Source organism: Microcaecilia unicolor, chromosome 7 (assembly GCF_901765095.1).
Source record: "Microcaecilia unicolor chromosome 7, aMicUni1.1, whole genome shotgun sequence".
In the NCBI taxonomy this organism is placed as follows: Eukaryota; Metazoa; Chordata; class Amphibia; order Gymnophiona; family Siphonopidae; genus Microcaecilia; species Microcaecilia unicolor.
Genome location: NC_044037.1, coordinates 218,289,891 through 218,311,248, shown reverse-complemented (window position 1 = coordinate 218,311,248; position 21,358 = coordinate 218,289,891). Strand labels below are relative to the sequence as shown.

At 40.7% G+C, this 21,358-nt stretch overlaps 1 protein-coding gene across 3 annotated transcripts in view; it reads left to right on the top strand.

Annotated features, from left to right (window-relative positions):
• PLEKHA3 (pleckstrin homology domain containing A3) overlaps positions 1 to 11,656 on the top strand; it is a 35,786-nt gene extending 24,130 nt beyond the window's left edge. Inside the window, exons 5-9 of one of the 3 annotated variants that reach the window (XR_003942754.1) lie at positions 1,161 to 1,325; positions 5,245 to 5,285; positions 6,485 to 6,597; positions 8,798 to 11,466; positions 11,498 to 11,656. Coding sequence is in view for 2 of the 3 variants with exons in the window: in XM_030208910.1 (XP_030064770.1) it covers positions 1,161 to 1,325; positions 5,245 to 5,285; positions 6,485 to 6,597; positions 8,798 to 8,925 (447 nt within the window). In the remaining variant the exon portion in view is untranslated. Of the gene's footprint in view, positions 1 to 1,160; positions 1,326 to 5,244; positions 5,286 to 6,484; positions 6,598 to 8,413; positions 8,765 to 8,797 lie in introns of those variants that run through there. The other 2 variants (XM_030208910.1, XM_030208911.1) reach the window with 2 other exon arrangements.
• Positions 11,657 to 21,358: the final 9,702 nt, after the last annotated feature.

Sequence of the window (21,358 nt, the reverse complement as noted above, 5' to 3'; positions counted from 1 at the left end):
ATCCTACTGCCTATCTCCACTCATTCCCCAGTTGTTTGCGAACCAGCCATAGCCAAGTACCCCTCCCCCTTACATTACCAAGGTTTACTACTGCTAATCCTTGCTTGCATATGCACTGTGTGGCTGAAATCTCAGTAGAAACATTTGATTAGAGGTCTATACACATGTTACTGAGTGCAGACTAAACTCACATGGTAGACATTGGCATGTAACATATTAAAATGAATGGTAACAAGGCTATTAGCTATTCTGCCTTGATGTAAAGAACTGCTGCAGCAGATTTTAAAGCAAGCACAACATGGGAACCTGAACGCCGGGACTGAGGCAGTTGCATTGAGGCAGAAAAGCTAATAGACCCTCTGGTCCTCTAGTCCCCTAGTTTGGCAATGATTGATTTTCCTCCCCCACCCCAAAAAGAAGAAAATGATCTTTGTGTCTAGTGGAACCCCCAACCCCTGTGACCTCCTCCCTTGGGTGTATATTCAAGAGGAGGCAGGTGCAATGCCCACTTGCTTCTGCCTGTACACTGCCATTTTTGGAAATGGCAGCACTTGACCCTACATGGTACATCCTGGGATGCACTGCACAGGGTCAGTCTGCCAAATAATGGAATTTTCGCCCTTAACTGGTAGTCTGGGCAGAGACTACCATATCAAGGGAAAAATTCCCTTATTTGGCAGACTGACCCCAAATAGAGACTGGAAGAACAGCATTACTCAAATTGGGTCATAACGAGCTATGGCAACCTTGCAGGTGATGCCCCTCTCTTCCCCTGAACTTCAGTAGAGACAGTGGTGAGGAGGAACAGAAAGAGGTTTCATCTTCAGATGCCTAAGGTTATTTTGGGGTTCACTTTTACATATAAAGAAAAGGTTATAAATCATGCTATCAGATGCTAAAAGTTTCATTCAGCATGCGCACACATAGATTTCTGATCATGTGTCCCACAGTTGAAAAAAAACTTGGATACCCCTGCTTTGTCCTGTGAGTGAAAATATAGAAGGAAGTACTTTAAAGTGCAATGTTGTAATAGAAATGCAATAATATATTAATATCAAACTTTTTTTGTGTTCTTTCATTTTGAAATATCTCTATCCCAGTGCTGGGTTTTTGCAGCTTTTTTATGACTCTTTATTAAAGGTGTTTTTTTGTTTTTCTAGAGCATGAACGAAGCTTCCTCGTTGCTCAGTGCCACATGTAATACATTTATCACCACGCTTGAAGAATGTGTGAAGATAGCCAATGCCAAGTTTAAGCCAGAAATGTTTCAGCTGCCTCATCCTGATCCTTTGGTGTCGCCTGTCTCACCTTCACCTGTTCAAATGGTTTGACCACTTCGTTGGCCTATAAATAAACTGGAGTATTGGTTTTACTCTTTAGACGTTCTGTAGGTTTTTAGTTACTAGCCTTGATCTTCTGATATGTGTGTTAAAAAAGAGCTATTATCTATTCCTTGTCATCATATCGGAGCAGTCCATACTAATGGGTTATGTCCATATACCAGCAGATGGAGATAGAGAAACAGTTCTTGTAATTCGCTCCTTAAGAGTATCATGTAGCCTGGAATGTTCAGTATTTTCTCTCTCCGAGCGGATGGTTGATGGACCATGCAGCTCCTTTGTAGTGGTTTTTAGTAAGCTCCTGTCCCAGTTCCAGTTGGGTGTCAGTTGAGCAGGGGGTTTTCCTCTGAGAGGATTTTAGATACTTTCTCAATGTATATCTTCATGGATCTGGGTGGCACCTGGTGATGCTGGGTCCCTCTTCTCTGTCTCATTCCTGTGCTCTTTAGCGGTACTGTTGGAGTTTTCAGGAAGCTTTCAGCTGATATCATTCCCTTCTATATGAGTTATATTTTGGATAAGCAGCAATTTCTTATTTCTTTTCCTCCATGTTGGTAAGTATTTCCACTGGTTTGTCTGGCGGCTGGCTGTGAGACATACACAGTGCAGTCCCATTGTTACTCCTAGTGCACTCTATCTCTCTCTTCTCTGGCTAGGGTGCGCATTCCTTCTTTTTGTGCTCATTGTAACCCTATTTTTGCCTATGAGTTCCAGTCCCATCTTGAGGTAGAGAACACTGCCCAGTCTCCACTGGGTGAGTGTAGCTCCATCTCTGCATATGAGAGACAGGTCCAGCTCTTCTGGCATGGAGCACAACGCCATCGCTGCATGGTGGAGGCACAGCTCCATGTCTGTGTGTGGAGCATAGTCCCTGCTCAGAAAGGGGGAGCACATTTCATCTCAGTTTTTCGGAGTGTGCTTGCATCTGAACTGGTAGCTCTGTCTCTGAATGTGGAACACAGTTCTGTCCCTGCTTTTGGTCCACCACACAGTCCCTGGTTCAGGTGAGCTGCTTCATCCTTGGATTGTGGAGCACAACTTCGTCTTTGTCTGGAGACAAATGGCTCCACCCCGGGGTCTGTGGCGGTCCTCCATTTCTGGTGGTATGGTACAGCTTTGTCTCTGGCCTGAGACCTCTCTTGCACCTCTGCCTTCAGGACTCAGGTTTTGGCCTGTCAACAGAGAGTTATTCCATTCCAGTTCAGGGATATATTCCATCTCGGAGAGCGGCTTTCCTGCTCTGACTGAAGGAAGGGACTCTGTCTTAGCCCATCACTGGATTAGCAGTATCCTATGGCTCCATCCTTCTCTGCTCAGCATGATTGCCTTTCAAGTTTGTGTTCTGCTGTATTCCAGCAACTGGAAGCTGTGATATCTCTTCAACAGCTCATCCAGAGACTCCACTGCCAATGCCTGGTGTCTCTCTGCCTCAGATGTATGGCTCTGTTTCGAAGCTGAACTTGGGTTGGGGTCTTCATGGTTATATGTGCAGATGTTTGGCATGCTAATTGCTATGAGTGTTTTACCTGTTTCTGATGGACCGGTTTGGGGCAGAGTACCTTCATTTCCTGCAAGTGAGGACATGACCCGATCCTGCTTAAATGTTGCTGTTCTAGCTGTGGACTGTGATGGTTTCTGTGTATTCTACTTTCCAGCCTTGTTCAGAGCATTCTAAGGTTTTTGCTTATGGGTATCTCCTTTTGGTTCCTGTGTTGCACTGTGTGCCTTAATGGCCATGTACCATAGCTTCAGTGCTCTCCTCCTAGGCCTTTCTGGGTCTTGGAGCACATGGGATGAGCCTTACTCAGTTTCTCTGTGTTTCTTCTCCGGGTCATCTGCTCTGACTTCAGCTGACTCCATTCTTCACCCATGGGTGATGTTGCATTTTCTTTACCATTCTTGAGGCATGTAGCACTCCCCGCGTTTCTATCTGCTCTGCTGTTCACATTGTAAGCAGTAGGGATATCCCATGTGGGCTCTCTTAGGGGCTGTCTGCATGGCATTCCAGTGATACCCTGTCTTCTTTCTCTATATTCCCTTTCTTGGGTTAGAGAAACCTGGGTTGTCTATACTGTTCAGGCAATGAGCTGGAGTTCATTGATCTTCAGGTTCTTCCTAGGATAGCCCCTTATGGTACCTGATGCTGCTCTCAAGGACTTGAGATTTTCCGTCTGTCTGGGTGCATTGTTCTCTGAGGGAGAGTTTTGCCTCTTCCTTTGGGCGCTTCACGCTGAGGGGCAGCAGAAGAGCCTTCTTGTCTTTCATATCCTGGTTGGGATTCTGTCTCGGCTTCCTTTTTGGTTGAAGTGGCTTGCTATTCCTGGTATATCTTGTTCTCCTTTTTTAGGCTTCTGCATCTGGCAGATTTGGGGCTTCAGCAGCCATTTCCTCTACACTTCTCAACTGTGTTTCGCACACAGGTAGGAGAAGGTTCTCTGGCTCAGGCTTCAGCCCTTCTGCTTTTGCGAGTATGCATAGGCTGTGGGCTTCAGATGTCTCTTCTGAGTCTTGAGCCAGGCCACATGGGTAGGCTTTCTTCGCCCTTTAGATTCTACTACTACTACTACTATTTAGCATTTCTATAGCGCTACAAGGCGTACGCAGCGCTGCACAAACATAGAAGAAAGACAGTCCCTGCTCAAAGAGCTTACAATCTAATAGACAAAAAATGAATAAAGTAAGCAAATCAAATCAATTAATGTGAACGGGAAGGAAGAGAGGAGGGTAGGTGGAGGCGAGTGGTTACGAGTCAAAAGCAATGTTAAAGAGGTGGGCTTTCAGTCTAGATTTAAAGGTGGCCAAGGATGGGGCAAGACGTAGGGGCTCAGGAAGTTTATTCCAGGCGTAGGGTGCAGCGAGACAGAAGGCACGAAGTCTGGAGTTGGCAGTAGTGGAGAAGGGAACAGATAAGAAGGATTCTACAGTTGGGCCTCTTCTCTTCCCTCTCTATGGTCCCACCCTTCATGGGTACTGATTTGCAACATCACTTTAGCCTGGACTGGTCTGGTATGATGACAAAGAAGGAAAAATTATGTTTTACCTGATAATTTTCTTTACTTTAGTCATACCAGTCCAGATGCTCGCCCATTTCTTTCTCTGCTATTCTTCCGGTTTGTAGAACTTTCTTTCTGTCTCTTTCTTTGTGGGATTTGTTCAGTTTTCAGATGTTTTCTTTCTGTGCTCACTCGCACATCTGCATCAGTGAAATACCTGTATGCCAGTGGTGTACACACCTTCTTTATTGTTGGACTCCTTGGCTGAATGAGACACATGATCTTGAGTTTGTTATGACCGGCAAAAAAGTCAGGAGCTCCACTGCTTGGCTATCAAATTACTGAATATTCCAGGCTGCACCATACCCTTAAGGGGCAAATTACGAGAACTATTTTTTTCTCTGCCTCCATCCACTGGTAAATGGACATAACCCATTAGTCTGGACTGGTCTGGTAGGACTGAACGAAAGAAAATTATCAGGTAAGTATTTCCATACTTCTGGCACATCTGCAGGGGTTGAGTGTGTTTGCATGAGAGAATTAGTTTGTTGCTGATGGGCAGTTTGTTTGACACAGTTTACATAGAATGGTTATAGTGTATGACTGAAGAGTTTCCTGAGAATCATTTAATAGGGACAGTGGTCTTTAAATACATTCGGGTAGGGGAATAAAATGTCATTGGTGCTTGGAAATCTGAGCCTCCCTGCTTCATAGTTCTAGGTGATATGGGGGAGGGAGAATTATCCTTTCCTTTTCTTACCAACAGATGTCACAAGCTGCATGTTCATATACCAGTAATGCTGTTCTGTGCAGGAACACACACCTTGTTTAACATTGTACTTCATTTTTGCCAGTGTATTTGTTCTGTTCATGCTAACTCTGTCTACTGAATACTTTCTCTTGCCTTTTAGATGAAGCGTTCCGTTAGCCACCCTGGCTATAATTTGGAAAGGTAAAAAATGTAATATGATTGACTGAGCAAGGGTGGGGGGTGGGGAGGAGGAGACACAGTTGGGCCTCCTGCTGTTTTTAAGCCCATTTAGGGCCACGTATGCTATATGGGGTTCACCTTGCACCCTTATTCCTAGAAAGCTTTATCCATTTGTTGGAAAATTCAGATGGTGTCATCAGGCTGAGAGGGTATGAGCTCTGCTTTAATCAGAGTGGAACTAGGCTGCAGGCTTTTAAATTTGGGGGAAAGCTGACAGTTGCTCTGGAGCATATGATTCGTAGCAAGGTATCTTTTAAACAATTCTGTTAAAATGCTGAGCTTAGATTATCCCAACAGAGGTTATGTTAATGGCTCCCAAGTGCATTTACTGTAAATAACAGACAGAAATTATTTCAAGTTACCACCATCAAATATTATGCAAGTTGTGAATACACATATGAAATATGCATTAAATTACCTATATGCAAATGCCAGAGGTCTCAAAAATATTGGAGAGTTAACATGTATTGCATTAAAAGAAGATGTAGACACAAGAAGTATCTCGTAGACCTGGTGGAAGGAGGGCAACTAATGAGACATTGATAACAGGGTACAAGTGACTCTGTCCTATGGAAAACAAAATGTAATATGGAATCTCTGAGTGTGACAGGGAAGAATATAGTAATAGGGGTATACTACTGTCCACCTGGACAAGTTGATTTAGCATGTGATATACAGTGTTTTGATAATACATTTTCACTGTTCAGCAGTCAAGATTAACTCTGGTTGGTTGGAGATTGAGCTGCATGCTATAACAGCAGTTACTAGTTAAATACTCAGCTCTTCTTTATTTTCTATTGTACTGAGTTACGTAAACTATATAGGAAGACGTTTCCTTTTTACATGGTTTACTTAACTGTAATCATGGATTGCTTTGCTTTACAAAAAGTATTTTTATTCAAATATTGAGTAGTAGGCAGTGATTTTTTTTTTGTTTTGTAGTGCTTACTTGACAGATGTTGATCTGTACACCAATTGAGCCCATCTCTGATATGCTGATGCATAAAATACATAATACATAGAATACTTGAAGCAGAATTATTTTAAAATTTATTGTCTAAGGTTCTTGCATTATAATATACTGTTCCATATCCACTGGATTGAAATCTATTGTCTCTCTTCATGCATATCTTAACTGATGAATTATTTTGAATGTGCAGGAGTAGCCATGCTCTGAAAGAACCAATTTCTTCTCTCCACCGAGTTTCACAGAGGCGCAGAAGAACATATTCGGATACTGAATCTTATGATGTTTCAGTTGAAGATACAGAAAGTAAGTCAATGACTTTTTTGCAGTGCAGATTATATTAACAATCACGTTATCTTGTACTGATGCAGTTTATGTGCATCCTATTCCTTTGCAGCTAGATGATGTAGATTTGTTTGTGGTTTAAGCAAGTTTGAATACATTGTAACAGAATGTAGGTATGGAAGAAAGAACAATTGGTTCATGCATTCTACCTGTTTATTCTCCGAGGACAAGCAGGCTGCTTGTTCTCACGACTGGGTGACGTCCGCGGCAGCCCCCACCAACCGGAAAAAAGCTTCGCGGGACGGTCGGCACGCAGGGCACGCCCACCGCGCATGCGCGGCCGTCTTCCCGCCCGTGCGCGACCGCTCCCGCCAGTTCCTTTTTTTCCGCGCCTGGAGAGAGTCGTGCCTGTGCCGCTCTCTCTGTTTCAGCCCCGGAAAAACCGTCGCGTTTACGCGAACCTTTTTATTTTCTTTTATATTTAATTTATCGCCGCGCGCTCCACTTTTCTTTTCTTTAAAAAAAAAAAAAAGGAGCACGCGCTCCCATTTTCCCTCGCTTCCAGCGGGGACGTAGCGTTGCGGCCTAGTGGCCGCACGGTCGTTTTTCATTTTCGAGGTGTGATTTCCGCCACCATCGACGACTTTAATTTCGCCGACGCGATTTTTCCGTCGATGTCCTCGAAGGTCCCGAGTGGATTTAAAAAGTGTGGTCGGTGCGGCCGGCCCATCTCGCAGACCGACACCCACGCTTGGTGCCTCCAGTGCCTCGGGCCGGAGCACAATTTCAAGTTGTGTCCCCTGTGTCTCGGTCTCCGGAAACGGACTCAGGTTGCGAGGCAAGTTCAACGGGACCGTATTTTTGGAACTTGCGCCGGCCCCTCAACGTCGACCTCGACGGCATCGGTATCGACGCCCGGTCCTTCGGTACCGGTATCGATGCCCGAGACATCGGCACCGATGGCATCGACCCCAGGAGAACAGGTCCCGTCGGCCCGCCGGTTCTCCGGTGAGGGTAGAGGTGAGAGGCCGCGTGGGCAGTCGGCCCCGGTCACTCCCTCAGCCCGTGGCCCACGGGACCGAACCCTGTCTGACCCGGCTCCTCGAGACCGAGGGGGATTGTCATCCTCCTCCTCCATGCCTCCCGTCACCGTTCAAAAAGTTTACAAAGCAAATGAGTTGTAAATAAATCACACACATTGAAAGTTATTTGAGGTAGAAGGCTAACATTTCTAGATAAACACTGACCTTAAAAGAATTTTGAAATGTACTAATGAGCACATGAACGTTTTCCCAAAGGTAATGAAACTGCCAGGGATTGAACTTAAAAGCAATATCAGGAAATATTTTTCACAGAATGAATGGTGGATGTCTGAAATGTTCTGTCGGGGGAGGTAGTGTCAGTTCAAAAAGATGTAGGATAAATGCAGAGAGCCCAGTATTCAAAGGATTTATGCTTATAACTTTGAGAATTATGTTCATAAATTGGTGTCTGAAAATTTACTTGGATTGAGTGCATAATTTACTTAAAAATTCACTGAACTTGTTAATTTAGGAGCATAAAAAGTGGATGACCACAGGGTCTGATTTAAGGTAGGGAAAGTAAGTTAGGAGCTTAGCACTGATTTTCAGGACATGGCTCATAAATTAAGCTTGTATGCGTATAAGCATAACTTTTAAGTTACTGTATTAAGATGAATGTTCTGCTGAAAAGTTATGTTCCTAAGTTTGGCTGAAATTAGGGCACAAATTAAAAGGAGCATAAATTTAGAAGCTCAGTCTTTTTTTGAATATCATACTCATGGGATCCCTATATGGTTGCAATCCTGTTTTCATAGCTACAGAAAACAAACAACCCCTAGAGGTGCAGGCTGCTGATTGTATGTACAGCTTGCCCAGGCTGCAGCCCCAAAGGTGAGTTTTGAGACCCCATTTGGGAAGCATTGCTTTCTTTTAAGGATGGCAAATTGACTTTAACACTTCAAAGAAATCCCAAAATGGCAGTTACAATGCTAACCATTTTACTGAGCAAACTAGATGGGCCATGCTGGTCTTTATCTGCCATAATTTACTGTGTTTACATTTTGGTTACAAAGCAACCTAAAAAAAGTGGCTGTCTAGTATTTTGTCTCAAGAATTTTGATTTGGGCTCAATCTGTCAACTTACCACATTGTCTAAGGAATTTTTTCCTAGAATTCTAGTGTTCATATTGTCTTTGTAGGACCTGCTCATTCTGCAAGAAACACACTCAATGGGGATTTGACCTCTGCCACCATTCCTGAAGAAAATAGATCTCTGTCCAAGAAAAGATCAGATTCAGATGATTCTGTGTCACCCTTTTCTACCTGAAGAATCCAGAGTATTAACCTTTCTATAAATACTGCTATGCAAGAGTTGCCGTTTGTTATCCTATTGTGATAGGAGTACATATTTCTCTTTAGAAGGATTTCTCTGCACTTTATAGTATAATGTAGGGAAAAAAAACTTTGAAGTGTATAATATCTTTGTATAGTTCATTTGCAAGAGTATTTTCTTAATACCTTCACAGTTTGTGCATTTATTTTGAACAAATGATGTTATAACGAGTCAAAATTTGCATTTATAAATAATGTGTGAAAAAGACTTCTAGAATGCAATGCTGGTTTTTTTTTTTGTTTCATTTTTTTTTTATTTAGAATTTTGAAACCTGTTTTAGTTTTGAAAGCTGTTACTTGTGTCATGGGCCAGTCAGTCTTTGTATGAACTTGATTCATTGTTATAGCAGCTTGATGGTAGATTCCTGCCTTCTTGCCATGTCAGTTTCTATAAACTCCTAATATTAGAAATATCCTTTTATTACAAAAGAAATTCATGCCTATCGTTTGTTCATTTGCTATACTTCTTCATTCGTGCATGAGTCGAAGCAGTTTACAAAGATTTAAAAAAGAAAACAGGAATCCCATAAAATAATAGGACAGAATGACCAATCAACCATACAGAGTAAAGAAATCGTACATAACCCATTGTAACCCAGTTGAGCCCCAAGGCCAGCCCTCTCGTCACAAGCATAGCAGGCAGAGTTACTAGCTGTTGAACGCTAAGTTAAAAAGATAAGTCTTCAGAGAAGCCCAAAATAGTTTGATTTTTCTAAACGAAAATGATGGAGGAGAGAGTTCCAAAGTGCAGGAGCCAAGAAATAAAAAGCGCTGGATCTTGATTCCCACCTATCTTTGGATGGGTGGGGTAGAACAAACCTGTTATTAGTATGAACTGGCGAATAAGGAATGACCAAAGATGCTAGTTATGTGGGTTTATTATTGTAGTAAGCCTTGTGCGTCAGTGTTAAAATCTTAAAGCCAGTGTAACTGTTTGAGAAGGGGTGAGGCATGATGATGACAGTGTGCTTTACAGAGGATTTGTGCAGCAATGTTTTGAAGACTTGTAGACGTTTGAGTTTAAATTTAGTGATACTCGCATAAATGACATTACAGCAGTCATAACGTGAGTTAATGTATGCATAAATTAGAGAATAGAGAGAGTCAGTGTCAATTATATTATGAATCGTCAACTTTGTAAAAAAAAAAAAAAAAATAGAAGCCAGTACTTGGGAAATCTGAGGAGAAAGAGTGCAGAATCAATAATGATTCCCAGATGCTTGAAAGAAGCGACAGAAGTAATTTGCCTATTGAATAAGATGGGTAGGAGAGAAGGGTGAATATGAGTGATATCATTCATACCAAACATTTAGTAAAGATAATTAATTTAGGACTAGTATGCATATATTGTTTTGAATTTAGAGAGTTTTAGTAAGACTTGGTATTTGTCTCTCAAAGAAAGGGGCAAATCGCATATGCATACATTTTTACTGATCTGTTGCATCCTGAAATATGGCAGAACCTTATCCAAACTTTAGTTGCTCATTACATGATGCCCAGTCCTTTCATATCAGTATTTTTGAATGCTTACTTCTGAATACAGCACATTCAGCTAATATCATATGTTAACACCATTTGCAACTGAACAATCTCTGTATATATTTTTATGAAGTATTTATACCAAGGGAAGGCTCTGGTGTTATTTTCTAGCTACATACTGTAGTAATGTTAGTTTGAATTGAGGAAAGGATTATATATATAAATGAAACAAAGCAGAGGGGTCTGCACATGTATCAAAAGAAAAGGACAGCTGGACCACAATTATAAGCTGGTAAATAATAAATAGGAAGTCAGACAAAATGCAATAAATTAATTTTATTGACAAATTATAAAAAGCACAATAATATGCAGGTTTTTTAAAATGTGGGCATATCTGATTGTACTGTATGAATATCTTTTTTTAATATTGTGTTTTTTTTTTATTGTTTGTCAATAGGTAAGTATTGTCTGTGTTATTTACTATTGTTTTATGATTGTGGTTTCACTCTCCTTGTCTTATGTGCACAACACACATACGCAATGTGGTAATGTAAAGCTGTAGTAAGTGTTGATTTGAAACTAAATTTGTTACCAGAGGAAGAGAGATTAGGAAAAATACCATTAAAAAGAAAGCCATCTATCTCCTTTATTGCTTAGGCACTTGTAAAGTTTTCCAGCCATGCAAAGATAGAAAAATGAACTGCCAGTGTTGCTTGTTTTCTACCTAGCTGTGTTCTAAACTTGAGCAGCAAAGTTTTGCTGTAGTACTGCAGGCTGACTGGCTGCAAGAGCTATTTTAATAGTAATCAAAGAAGGTCACCTACCACCATCAGCCATAAGTGTTTAATGTTTAGTATCAGAAATTTTACATTAAAAAAGTTATTGATATTTTTGATTATAGCCTTCCATATTTTTATGAGCTTGAGAACACCAGAGTAGTGAATGTAATAAGAAGCTGTAATGCACCTGCAGGAGGCAGGCAAAAAGACAGCTTTTTGTTTAAAGAAAATTAGATTCTAAAACATGAGTTCATCATCCCACCAAGTGTATGCTGTATTCTTTCAGCTAATGTTGTATAAATGAAGGTGGTTTATATTCATTCTACTGCACTTAATATACAGTGTGAAATTTTCAGCCTTTTAGGGGTTACTGTTCAGGTTTCTATTACTCGCTAGTGCATTTTTTTGTGTTAAGCCTCCGTTAACTATTTAGCTTCAAGATTTGGGCCTTTTGGTTTGAAGGCACCTCCTAATCCTAAAATGAAGTGCATAGTGATAAAACATTAACCTGTTGCCTGTTTGCAGAGCTCTGAAGCAGTTTCACTGCATTCTGAATTTTGTACATAATAATACTACAGAGTAGTTTCTAGGAAGTCATTTTCTCCCCCAGGTTGCCAAAATATCAATATGGAACTTGTTTAAACAGAAGTTAAAGCCTGCTCTTTTTTATTTTTTTTGTTTCAAGCATTGTAATACTTTTGTAATTCTAATAAAACTGAGCCATGTAGAAATTGTGAAAGTAAAGCTTGTCTGTCTTTTTTTTCTTCTTCTTCTTCTTCTTTCCAACCCAATAAAAGTTAGAATTATACAATATCTGACTGGAGGCAAAATAACTTTCTGAAAATGTAACAGAAGGGAATGAAGGAAAAACTGATAAAAAAACACAATTAGTGTGAAAATGGGCCAGATTGGGAGATTCCAGAGAAATAAGCCCCCTACCAAATATTGACCCAATGCATTTCTACGGGAAAGCATAGAAACTTAAGAGTGAAGTGTAGCAATAAGAAAAACAGGACAAGGCAATTTTAAAGGTGTAAATCCCCTACTCTTTATACCCCCAAACTGCCCTCATCCCAAAAACCAGCTCCCCACAACTTGCACACTACCCCGTACACTGCCTCATCCCAAAAGCTAGGGTCCATGACTGCTATACCACCCTGCAAACTACCCTGTTCCTAAAAGCAACCCCTTGCAACTGCCCCATTCCCCAAAACTATCCCCTGCAACTGTCACACAACCCCACATACATGTTCCAAACTTACCCACCCCCTAAAATGCTTCCATGCAAATGTTCTCCATCCCCTGCTACCTTCCCCACGGACACAATACATGGCCAGCACACACAAAACACATGCAGACCCCATAGGTAATACTTTGAAAATACTTAAAGAATCATACAGTTTTCTTATAGGGTGCTATGCGTATTTGCCAAGCATCATCTGTTGTCATGGGCAGGGCCAGATTACATCATTGTCAAACTTTGCATATATTTTGTGCCCACATGATCAGGTGGGCCCTGTGAGATGTGCTTATGAGTCGGGAGGTTAGGATTGCCCACTGTCTGGATGAAAGAATGGGGAATGTGTGGCCAGTTTTCTGAGTTTTTAAAACCCACATTTGCAGTTTTCTGAACCTGCTTTGCTTACATCCATGTAATTAGCAGCAAAGATTTTAAGTAGGATCCAGCCAATGGGAAGGCAGTGGGGCTGGAGCAGTGGAAAGCATCTCTAGTCACAAAGGCTATAGGTAGAATCCAGCCAATGGGAAGGCATAGGGACTGGAACTCAAAGGCATCTCTAGTCAGGAAAGAAGAAGGTGATCTGGAGTACATTTTCTGTGCTGTGCATGAAGTTTCTTCATGTGGTGGAGGTGGACGAGAAGTAAATCCCCCTCCATAGTGTCCCCCAATTACATTCCCAGCAGCTGCAATATTCATTATGTAAACATAGTGAAACACCTTGCAAACTGCTTCCCCTCTCACCATCTCTCTTGATCAGACATAGAAAGCACAAACACACCCCAACATTCCCTTCCTCTCCCTCCCCCTTTACCATTCACATGCATTTGTATTCAAAGGAAATATTTCCTGAGCCATGCTGTTGATGTTTGCCCCACTTGTTTATTATGATCACTGAAGCTTCATGAAAAAAAAAACAACTGAAGAGATTGAGCTATTTTCACTGCTATCATTTGATTGCAGCAGTACTTTCTGTAGATCATTTAATGAAACTTCTCCGTATTGAACGAATAAAATAACTCCGTAAAAGTACTTACAACAACCAGTCAATAAAACTTCTTGACAATTTGTTTGAAGTTTGTAACCCTAATGCGATCTTTTATTCTTCGTTTAGTTTGACCGATATACCATTTTTCACAGGGTCAGCAAATGCCGTATACTAAGGGACCTGTCATTTGCAGTGCTTTACCAACTGCCTATGGATTTCAAGGGTGATATAGTGTCAGCATTAATACAAAAGGAGCAGTGTCTCATTTATCAGTGGTGAACGGTAACCCCATTAGGACTCAATAAGGAAATTGATTGGTGGGCTTTGACACACCTCCCCAACATTTAAAAGGATAGGAGGAGTTAACTGAAGGTGGTAACTACTGCGCAGATGGGTTGATTTCTCCCCCTCTTTAGTGAAAATGGATGCTCAAACAGTAGGAGAATTCATCCACTGAAAAGGGTGACATCTTCCTGTGATGGCAGCTCTCTGGATGATTCAAAGATTTAAATAGTCTTTTCTCCACCCCACTCAACCCTCATCCTTGCACCCATAGCTGCATGCTCGTAATGGCAGCCTACCAGTAGTTCATGATGCAACTGTATTCTTTGTATTGATTAAGTGGGATAGATTGGAGGGAAAGCATATAAGCTCCAACAAACTGATAGGATAGTAACCTGGCCAGAAGGTAGGGGCTCTGAGGGAAAATGTGCATTTTCCCTTTTAACCATAATAGAGAAAAAATGGTAAGTAAAATCCACTGGGAGCCTAATTCCAGTACCACCGCTGTTTTTAGATTTCTCTCATATTATGGAGCAATTCTATAAAGTGGTGCTTAGAGGTACAACCATCAAATTGACAGTTACCTATATGCACTGGGTGCTATTCTATAAAGTAGGGCCTAAGTGCCATAGCACCTAACTGCAAAGGGGCATACACATGGGTGAAGCATGGGCATGTCTGCCAGTTACATGCATAGTTTATCACTTGGTGCACTTAGGTGTGCCAACTTATGCCTGCCATTGACATTGCATAAGAGGGCACATCTAAACATGAGAATTCTCTAACAGAATCTGGGTGCAGTGTGCATGGCATTGGGATGCCTAAATTGCTCCATTAATATTTTAGTGCCATACTATGCAGTAACATAATGAATATCAGAAGATAAAGACCAAATGGTCCACAGAGTCTGTGAGTAGGCATTTCAAAATGTGATAGCTTTATTGTAATGGATCTTGTTTATAATACCTTGATAGGTGCTTTGATAGGCATGGCTGCAATACTCAGTTACTTTTTAAATCTTAATGGCATACAGTGGCATTTGTGGTTTGATAAATTGAGCCATGTTTGCAAAAGATCTGCTAAAATACAAGAATAGTTTTGCATTTGTAACTAAATCCTTGAAGGTGTATGCTGCAATAAATAAATAGTTGTTTAATGGCACACACCAATCCTTTAGTAAAAGGGGCCCCTCTGTGAGTTATGCACGTTTGAGTCTCACCCTGTGTGTACACTTGCCTGTAAAATATGTGCAGATTTACCCTCCTGTTTAATAAGCTGCGTACTAATGCTGATAGCCCATTCCCTTTGAATGTGTTGTGTCGGCATTGCCATGCAGCAGCCGCTAGCGTGGCTTAGTAAACGGGGGGTTACAGAATAGCATTTATATGGAATTTTAGCATTTATGTATTTATACATACGTGTATATACCATTATTCTAACGAAATTCATGTGTAATAGGTACATGTTGGTATGCTCTATATAGAAACACCCTTTACATTTTCTTGGTTCACAAAAGCCCAATGCAAGCCAATCTCACAAGTTTCTAAAGATGAGGCAGTAAAATGGAGAAACGTTGTCAAAAGCTTTACAAAGACCATGGTATATAACACTGGAAGAAGAAAGGGGAATTGTACTTTGGGACTGTAAGAGCATGTGAAAAGGTACCAAATGGTATTAGGATAGAAGACAGAGCAAGAAGCAGGAGACAAGTAGTGGGACTGGAAAGCACAGGGGAGATGGAAAGTTTTGTAACTGAGATATAGGGAGGGCTTCAAAAAGAGCTTAAATCTCTTTCATACTGTAGTAAATGTGCTTATTTGGATTGCTCTGTCTGGCTATCCAGTAATAGCTATGTATCAGGGAGGCTCTGAGTGAACAGATTTGGCTGAAATTTGTCTTTGGAGACTAGGAAATGAAAATGAGCATTGGATGTAATGAACATGAGTCCATGAGGAATTTTTGCCAGGTTTAATGTCTCAATGGAGTAACTATGAAATATTCCTTGCTTATGATATGCTGTCTGAAATGCATTATCAACTTCTTTCCCAGTGTTAAAACTAGTCAAGAATGTATCTGGGATTTCCAGGGCTAGTGTGAAATGTGTCTGGGCAACTCTGTAGGTTCCTGGCAAATCCGTAACGCAGTGCTTACCACTCTTTTTGTGCCTGTGACCTCATGATAGCAGGCAAATAAAACCGTGTGACTTCCTGGAGCTGCAGAATAATGATGCACTTATGGAGAGCCTATTTAGGTTGTGACCACATTTTGGGTTCTGACCCCCGGTTTGTGAAGCTGTATCATAATGTGTTCATTGCATTCTGTTTGCATGCTGGAATTAATATTTTTGTGAACTAATTTCTTTTACTGTTCATGCTCTTCTGAGCTACATCTACTGTAACATTTAAGGGGCCCACTCAGATATATGCTCTCAAGATTTTTAACATATGGTTGTTGAGTAATGCATTGTAATTAACCTGGATCATGTGAGAAAATGTATGTATTTCGTGGATTTATTTGATCAATCTGCTTGTTTTCTTCCTCTTTACATTTGGTGTTGATGAGTAAATGATAAAGATTTTTAAAGGTAGGCGATGCCTTATTACAGATCATTCCTAACCTGAAATTCTGAGAGGATTGTGATGCACTGCTAATTCTATTCGATATGTATTCCATGTCTCTCATGTCTCCATGTCTTGGAATAGATCAGCATCATCAGTGGGATGGAATGGGTAAGTAGGGAGTGGTTGTTTACCCTTTCAAATAGTTCTAAAACTAGGGGACACTCCAGGAAACTAATAAAACAAAATCAAGAAAGCATTTTTTTTTTCACTCAATGCACAATCTGCTATGGAATTTGTTGCCAGAGGATATGGTCAAAGCTGGATTTAGAAAGGGTATAGACCAGCTGGAGAAAGGTTACTGAACTCAGCGAACCTTTAAATCGGACCTAGTAAGGCACATCTTATGTTCTTTATTAGTATGCTGAAAATTTTCTATATTCTGACATAAAATAATTCATAATGGTTGGCAGAGATCTGATTTGAGGACAACTCATTATATAATACTCCAGAGTGCATTTCTGGATCCATTATCAGGTGCTGCGATCTGTACATTTGTGACAACATTCATAATTTACAAATGATCTATCAATAATTCTCCTTTTCTATCTCCACACTGCTTGTAAATTGTCCTTTTCTGGCTGCCACAGAACAGAAGAAGTGAATGCACTTTCATCTCTGAGTTAAATTATTGCAGTCCTTTACATTTACAGCCTCTATCCAGTGGAATCCAAAAACAATAGACAGACCTTAGAGAATCTGTAATACCTGTGCTCAATATTTAGAGTGTGTCCTACAAGGATTTTGGCAGTTCTGATCATTGCAACTTATAAGGAGTCTCTGGTTGCAGTAATTTCGTAGAGGGGCATTTAAAAAAAAAAAAAAAAAGCATCTAAGTCAGAATTGGGACATTTAGCTTATGTAAAAAAAAAAAAAAAATCCCATCTTAGAGCCATTTTTGAACGGAAAAATGTCTGAATTTCCCTTTCAAAAATGGCCCTAAGGTGGATGTATTTGCACAGAAGACATCTAAAAAAAAAGAGCCATTTTCCAAACTGACATGTCCACCTTATAAACACCAAAACACCAGGCACAAGAATGTCTGGCATCATTTTCAGAGAAATGGCCACACAGATGTCCCTGCAGATCAGAGGGGCAGCCTAGTGGTCAGTGCAGTGGACTTTAAACAGTGGCACCCAGGTATAATTCCCATCATAACTCTTATTTTGTGAGCCCTTCAGGAATAAAATAAAACCTACTGTATCAAACTGTACACCATTACAATCACCTTCCACCCTGCAGGTATCTCCTATATTTAAGTACAGTAGGTAATTTGGTGGTTTTGGAGGGCTCACAATTTCCACCACAAATGTACTAAGTAAAGTAGGATTTGGACCTGGATCCCCTTGTTCACACTTTGCCGCACAGACCTCTAGGCTACTCCTAGGAGCTGCTTGCTGCTGTCTTGGGTATTCCCATAATACCTGATGCTTTTGAAATAGCATCCACTAGGAGATTAATCAGGAGTCAAGCATAATGCCTCCAGAGGTCAGCTGCTGATTCAGAGTATCTTTTTAAAACTTGGATGTGATTGAAACAGGTCTAGATAAAAATGTACTACTTTTTAGTTTTGGATATGTCTTCCTGTTCCATTATCACTAAAAGATGCCCTAATTTTGGGCTCATCCTAGTCCCACCCAAAACATGCCCCCTTGCTGTTCAGATGAACTCCATGGAAAATGTCCAAATTCTGCCTTTTTGGAAATCACAATTTAGACATTTTTGGCAGATGGATGTGTGTTTGGCCATTTTGAGATGTCTGCTTAAAAAATGAGCTTCGTAGTGCTGTCTGGGTTTGGTAATCTGCCAGACCTTTACAGACTTCAAATGGAGCAGAGTACTGATTGCTGTTAAAATCCCCAAGAAATCTGCAGAGCACCACAGATTTGTGGAACCATCATCTTTATCTCTAAAACAGAGGGGTTACCTGTTGTGTAGAACAGGAGTGTCAAACTTATTTCAATATCAGGTTGCACTGGAAAAGGTGTACCTTAAATAGTCCCTCTGATGTTGCAGTCAGAGGGGGGGCAGGGGACATGCACATATGTGCATATGAAATTACATCAGAAGAAAAAAGAAAATAATTTAAATCAAATCCTAACATGTCTTGTAAGTCTAGTTAATTTATTTTGGAGGGGAAGAAATGTATGGAGAACAGAGGAAGAAAAAGGGAGGGAGGATTTCAGAAGACAAGGGGCCTCAGAGAAGGGATGCCATTCAGGAGGGGCAGAGAGATGAGGGATAGAAAGAAGAATAGAGGAGCACGGGGAGGATAGGGAATGAGAGGTGAAGAAGAAAGATAAGGTCCTTGTTCAAGGAAGGAGGTCTGAGATCAGGAGAAGGAAGTTCAATCCTTTCACATCCCAAAGTGCTCTCAATCCTCTTATTTGTTTTCTCCTTCCATACCCACCTATGATCCCTAGTCACTCTCCCCACTTTCCCTCTGATCCCCTCACTCAAACAATGCAGTATCTCCAACCTTCTTACTCAAACACAGTGCTAACTCTAATCCCTTTACTCACTATCTCTCTCTCTCTCTCTCTCTCTCTCTGCACCCTCCCGCATCTCTTCTGATTCATCATTCTCACTCCACAGTCCACACCTCCATTCTAGTGCTCTCATTCATAACTTTAGCACCTCTCATCCTCTCATTCTTCATCCTCCCTTCAACACAAGCCATAGTCCTTCTGATCTCCTGTTCTCACTCTTTCCCTTGCCAAAGAAAGCCATTTTAAATAGGGAAATGTTCATAATTATTTACAAATATCAGGAGATTTGCAGAATTAAGTCCGAGTTGTATATCCTTTCTTTAGGTTTTTATTTATTTTTAACAGATCTCACAAAAGTGCTATTTTTCTATTGTAGGAACCTTTTTACTAAAGCTTAGTGCCTGCTAACAGAATTAGCACATACTAAATGATGCATGTCTTGTTTTATACTTATTTATTTGTTACATTTGTATCCCACATTTTCCCACCTATTTGCAGGCTCAATGTGGCTTATGTAGTACCAAAAAGGCAATCGCCAGGTCTGGTAGAGGAACAAATACAATTAGATGTTAGGGTCGAATAAGGTAAGTTACAGGCACGTTATGGGTCAAAGATAGGGAGGGGTAAATAGTGTCCAGTATGATCTTTGGTTTTGCTGTGTTGCTGAGTTGAGGCATTTATGTTAGGTCGGTAGGGTATGCCTTTCCAAACAGGTAGGTCTTTAGTGATTTCCTGAAGTTTAGATGGTCATAGATTGTTTTCACAGCTTTAGGCAGTGCGTTCCACAGTCATGTGCTTACTTATGGGTTATGTAGCACTTAAAGGACACTAATGTTCACTAACATGTACTAATCTTTAGTAAAAGGGCCCCTTGAATGGCTTTCTTAACAAAAAAAAAAATTGATCACTCAAAAATATCTTTTTTTTGTTTTGCTAAGAAAGCCATTTAAGGGGCCCATTTACTAAAGATTAGCACATGTTAATGAACATTAGTGTCCGCTAAATGCCACATGGGCCCATAAGTATAAAATAGGACGTGGGCACTAGTAAAAAGGTCCCTAGAATAGAAAAATGATATTTTTGTGAGAACTCTCTCCTTTTTTTTAAGCTAAAGAAAGGATATACAACTTGGACTTAATTCTGCAAATTTCCTGGGATGTGTAAATAACTACCTGAAAATATTTAGCTATTCCATTTTATCCTAGTACAAAAAAAGATGGCAAGAATATTTTAGAAGACATGTGGCTTTGCTAAATGGACATTATTCTGATGCAAGATTTTTCATAATTCCTAATTTTGCAGAATTTGGTCCCTTGTGAAGCATAATTTTTAAGGATGTTAAACCTCACGATTATTTGTAATTGCTAATCCCTCTATTTACTTTTCAAACCTATTTCTTTACTGCAAATCATTAGAAATTTCTGTAAAAGTTGAACTTTAGATTCATTCTAATTATTAAGAAAAAGTACTTCCCAATATTGAGCCCACAATATTCAGCCAATGCAAGCAAAAAGTAATTAGATATTCAGCAGCAGTATCTGGCTAGTGTCTGCTGCTGAATATTCAGATAGAGTGGTGAGTGCTGGCACTATCCGAAGAGTGTCAATATTCAACTGTTGTCTGGACAGCTTATCTAAATAGTTTTAGGACAGCTTTTTGCTGCCTGAGTTATCTGAGTAGCTGCGCTGAATATTGCTGCTACCTGAATAACTCTGGGCTTCATCCTGACACTATCCAGACGGTGCTGGGAAGTCTGTAAAGATATTCAGTGGCACTATCTGAATATCTGTCTCGGTGGGACATATTGAGGTAGCAAGTCTACCTAGATAAGTCCTTTAATATATTGACCCCATAGTTACAACAGCACTGCAAGAGACTATCATACAGGAAGTGACATGAGGAAACCATTTACCCCCTCATTGTATAACAGGTCACCTAAAGCTAGGCTCCAAAACTCGCATGTAAGGTATAGAATACTAACACTTATGCATGTGATTGCAAGCGGTATGCTATATCATACACGCACAACTGCCTTAGGGGTCCTTTTACTAAGCCATGCTAAAAAGTGCCCACACTACAGCCACTTTTGGTGCGGCAGCAAAATGGCCATGTTAGGTTTTTTTTTTGTAATGGCCACGCATTAATTTCCCAATTAGTGCATGGCCATTGTCGCGGAAGCCTTTACTACCACCTATTTAGGTGGTGGTAAGGGCTGTTGCGCTAATCAGGTAGTGTGCGGTAATGTGCTCATGCTACTCAATTAGCGCAGGCATGCCTACTCTCTGCCCCCAGACACGCTTCCCATGCTGGATATTTCCAGTGCAGGAGTAGCATGTGCTAAGCAGAACTCTACTGTGGGATGCCTCATTGCACCCCGTGGTAGTGCCCTTTTACTGTGTGGTAGGCCCATGTTAGACCTACCACACCTTAGTAAAAGGGGGGAAAGGGAAATGGGACTTGATATACCGCCTTTCTGAGGTTTTTGCAACTACATTC